The sequence below is a fragment of the Anastrepha obliqua genome, chromosome 3 (assembly GCF_027943255.1).
Source record: "Anastrepha obliqua isolate idAnaObli1 chromosome 3, idAnaObli1_1.0, whole genome shotgun sequence".
NCBI lineage: Eukaryota > Metazoa > Arthropoda > Insecta > Diptera > Tephritidae > Anastrepha > Anastrepha obliqua.
In genome coordinates this window covers 67,414,492-67,419,106 of record NC_072894.1, presented here as the reverse complement: position 1 = coordinate 67,419,106, position 4,615 = coordinate 67,414,492, and the positions used below count along the sequence as shown (strand labels likewise).

At 38.0% G+C, this 4,615-nt stretch overlaps 1 protein-coding gene across 1 annotated transcript; it reads right to left on the bottom strand.

Moving 5' to 3' along the window:
* Positions 1-1,366: 1,366 nt before the first annotated feature.
* On the bottom strand, positions 1,367-2,279 carry LOC129242521 (serine protease 1-like). Its single transcript, XM_054879203.1, has 2 exons — positions 2,014-2,279; positions 1,367-1,947 (listed from the first exon to the last, which is right to left on the bottom strand). The coding sequence occupies exons 1-2, from the start codon at positions 2,268-2,270 to the stop codon at positions 1,389-1,391; spliced, it is 816 nt and encodes a 271-aa protein (XP_054735178.1). The 5' UTR covers positions 2,271-2,279; the 3' UTR covers positions 1,367-1,388.
* Between the last annotated feature and the right edge of the window lie 2,336 nt (positions 2,280-4,615).

Here is a 4,615-nt window from a genome sequence, read left to right as displayed (position 1 = left end):
TACAGTTCAAAATCATGTTTATATTTAAGAGATCCAATGTCTTTTCACCAACAGAAATTTGTATAGACAGGACAGGTACCAATGACGTGCTGAGTATTTTTTGGGACATCCAAGTTACAAACTGACCGAGCGGTAGAAGTTACTTCTTTAAGAGGCCTTGCATTTAGATTAAGGAGCCCTCCCCTTGCACGGAAGATCAAACTTATACCATAAGCGGACAAGTCGTCACTGAAATAGTTGATATTTTTAAGTGATAAACCAGAACACAAATTGTGAGACATAGATTTTTTCGCTAATTTTAAAAATACAAAGAATTCTTAAACATTTAGAAAAATTGTTAAGGGAAACGGAATGACTGCAAAAGTAATTTCTGACTCGCATGCCTACACTGATCTGTTCGAAGGTCACTCGAAATATTTACATCTGTTACAGATTTTTAGAAATTACTTAACAAAAATATGTAGAAGCATTATATAATAGGTATAAATTGTACAAAGGACAAACAGCTACTGCCATTTAGTGGAATAGTGTCCTTTTGTCAACACATACCATGGAAGACCAATATACATATTCGAAATCGAAATTTGCTAAATTTGCGATCTTGTCAGCAGCTTTTCTTTATAGGGTATACCGTATTTGGAGAAAGAAGGCATCGTCTAAGAAAGTCTAATTTGACACATCGTTTAGTCTAAAAGCTTTGCCGTAACAACTTTGAAGGCCTCATTCATTTCTTAACTCTATTGGCAGCTTATTTGCATTTAAAAAACTCAATACTGACCAGTTATGTGCCTACCTTATCAGACTCGAACAGAATCAAAAAAATTTTCAGCGTAAATTGTTTGTTTTTAGTAATTTTCTACTTTAAACGCAGAAATTTCAAAATATTTATCTCGTGGGAATACGTTGTCAGTAAAGGATGCCATAGGAGCACCGGTTACTGATGAAATTGCTCAACTACGTACGATAGAAAATTCACCACAGATGCAAACCTTTGCTCATATCAAAAAAGAAGAACTTTTCTCCAACAGTCGCCCCTGCACAATGAAATTACTTAATTTCACCCGACCAAGCGATTTAATCCTCTTTGGGTTGGCCAACCCCCAATGAATCGAGGTATTGTTGTGGAACTTGTAACAAAAATATTGAACACAAACATCTAAGAAGAATTGAGTTTATCTTTTTACCTCTCATTTTCAAATTGAAGTAAAACATTAAATATATTTTGCGAATTTCTTTACTCAGAAAAAAGTATATCCTTATGTATGCACGCAAGCAAATGCACTAGAGTTTTTTCAGCCGAAAAATTTGGAAGAATTGAAAAATGCAGAGTGATACTTTATTAAACTTTATTATCGTTAGTCTTCACTAAAAAATGTTTAAACCAAAATTTAGTAGTAAGCGATGCCAGTGACACCTCGAATCCAGTCCAAGTGTTGGCTAACACGTTGGAAACCAGCTGGAAGACCAGCCTGGCAACCGTTAGCAGCAACGAATGAGGTTACACCAACCAACACTTGGTTGTTGTCAACAGCCAATGGACCACCGGAGTCACCACTGCAAGTTGATCGGCCATTGGGAGTGGCAATGCAAATGGTGTTGTCGGTAACAGTGCTCGAGCCATAGACGCTAGCGCATTCACTGTTAGAGATAATCTGGACACTGACATACTGCAAATGATCTTGGCTGTTGCCCGAGGTGGTGCCCCATCCGGATGCGGTAGCCCATTGTCCTTCATAGTTGCTGTATTGGTTGAAGGATGGCAACCTAATGGGTTGAATGTTGTCCGAAGTGGAGACAGAGTGGATCCAAAGAAGGGTGACGTCGTTATTAAGAGTTTGCGAGTTGTAATTCGGGTGCTGGTGGATATCTGCGGAGTGAATGGTAGTGGCATATTGGTTTCCATTGGAACGCACCACACTGCCCAAATATACAGTGATTGCCTCAGCTCTGCAACGAATAAAATAAATAATAAATCAAAAGTTAAAATTAATATTGAGTTTACTTTAAACTTACTGATCCGTACAATGAGCGGCAGTCAGCACCCAGTTGGTACCAATCAAAGATCCACCGCACCAGTACGTGCCGAAACTTTTCTGCAAAAGCAGACCAGCTTGGTAAGGCAGCAAGCCATCCCAGGCATTATCCCCATTGGTGATGCGTCCATCCAAAACGGGAGATGTAGGCAAGTCCTCGATGAAAGCGGTCTTTTCGTAGACCGGAGAGGCGCTGGCAACAGCCACGGCTAAAGCTAAGACAACTAAGAATTTCATGTTGATTGGTTTTATGCAGTCAAACTACTGTATTTACTGCAATTTCACTCGAATCTTTTATACTCATCGCAAAAGTCACCTGAACGGAAATCATAAAAATCTCTGAAGCAAGAAATCGATAACGATAAGCAAATTTTAATCAAAAACAAAAATTTTTTCGCTAAATCAGGTTGTAGAATTTTGCAAAGGTTATAAATCACTACTATCATGAAATTAGCTCCCGGGATGTTAAGCTTTTAATAATGAATGTACTTTGCTAATTTGTGTTGTCCTTGACGGTTTCAGACGTTTGTTTATATTGATTGAATTATAAATATTTTGGTACGTCACTAGAGTTCAGTGCACTTACATAGAGAGTAAATATACGAAAAGTGCCTTGCTACTTATAAATAGTTGATCCTGTACTTTCATACCGCCGAAAGATAGAATCAGAAAATTTCGGATTGCTGTTGTAAAAAAATGTTTCTCTAATCTTCCCAGCAAATTTGAGATATTCCACATATTCAAGCCATTGCATGAGCTGTATCGAAGTCATCTAAATCACTACGCCAATTTAAGCGCAGGCAACGTGTAATATTTCATAAATAGTACACATATTAAAGCATTTATAAGTAGGTTAATATATTTTCCTAACATGCATACCAATTCCGATATTGGTTGTAAAGTTAATCATTTCCGGTTATCAGAAAGTTTAATTCAATTATATTTATTTCCATTAAAAATATCAGTTTCTTTCAAGTGGTACTCTAAGAAGTTCTTTTAAACCTGTTCCTACAGTTAAATAACTACAGATCAGCCTTATCGCTAACTGATTTATAAAAGTGGACTTGTTTAACTGTAAGTATTTGGTATTTGAAAATTTACGTGTCAAATTAAAAGTAGATTTTGTAGGAGATAAGATAAAAAAAATATACTTAAACAAGTGCAGAAAAAAATTGTGATGAGACCTACATATTTGAAATTTAATTTCACAATTTTAAACATGGATTTCATTTCACTATTCTATAGCCTCCCTCAGCCGGACATTCACAAAATATTCAATATTCACAGTATTTAGTCAAGGCAATGCGTTTTGGACATATTCGTAATTCGAGTTCAAAAGGCAGCCCCATTTGATTAGAACCGCTTCGGTAGCCAAATAACAAACTTCAGTCAGACGACGTTCTTAACATTGCTTTTAAGGTGGCAGTGCTGGCGACGCCGAAAATCTTCGCGAATATGTACATATGAAAAATGTCATAATGAAGGTACCTTCTCGCGTCGATGGAAATTGCAACGACTAGTGAGGCTACTCAAAGCAGGCAAGCAACCAGACCAATTCTCGGCATACATACTCCTGTATATGCTTTACACGCTGGGTAAAGTGTTTGAGGGCATCATTTGTGGCTATATGAAATGCATATGAAAATGCTATATGAAATGCACAACCGGGCTTTCTAACAACAATTGAGATGGGCTAGAACTACTGTGGACGCTATTAAAACGATGACAAATATAGCACGCGACGCCATTAGCGAAGAACATACACGCATGAAGTGCTGTGCAATGCGTTAATTTCGGCGAGATGGTCAAACATATTTCTGCCCCTAAGACATATCCACCCTTTCACGTTGGTCTCCTTGCCGCGGAGAGGGGGCTTAAATGGAGGTTAGATTCTATTTAGGAATTTAACCCACCATGAACTAAGAGGGAGTCTCCGTATAGGGATTGGCGAACAACCCATTCGCGAAAGGGCGCGTGTGCTGTTCGTCCAATCATCTACACCATCACATCAACATCGTACCAACGCATTCCCAAGCCATGGTGTTCTTGGAATCGTGCTGAGGGCTGAATGGTGCAGGGAATTAACACGTTCCCTGTCCAAATACAAAAATGCAAAATTGACCGACAAGTCCAATATTTCACAACGTAAACATGCCATACAAAATAAAACCACTTTTGGACCTTGTTATCAATAACTGGAAGAGCTTACTAATACCTGGTGAATGTATCGTCATTGACGATGATGCCGTTTAGAGGCAGGATATCTTTCCGTCAATACAGCCCATCAAAAGCTCATAAATACGGCTTCAAAATCTATAAACTGTGCACAGAAGAGAGTTTTGTCTGGAATTATGATATTTACATAGGGCGTGACCCCGAGATTGCTGATTTGGATAAGCCTGGGAGTGTCGTAATAAGAAATAATTAAAAAATAATTTGTGATTTCTGGGTAAAAAAAAATATTTTTTCGTATTTCCCGGCGTTTTTCTTTACCTTATTATCGTACCAGCACGCCCAGTGCAGAAACTGTACAGTTCCGTTACGTCCAATTTTGCTTTAGAAGTTTCATATACCCCCTGACA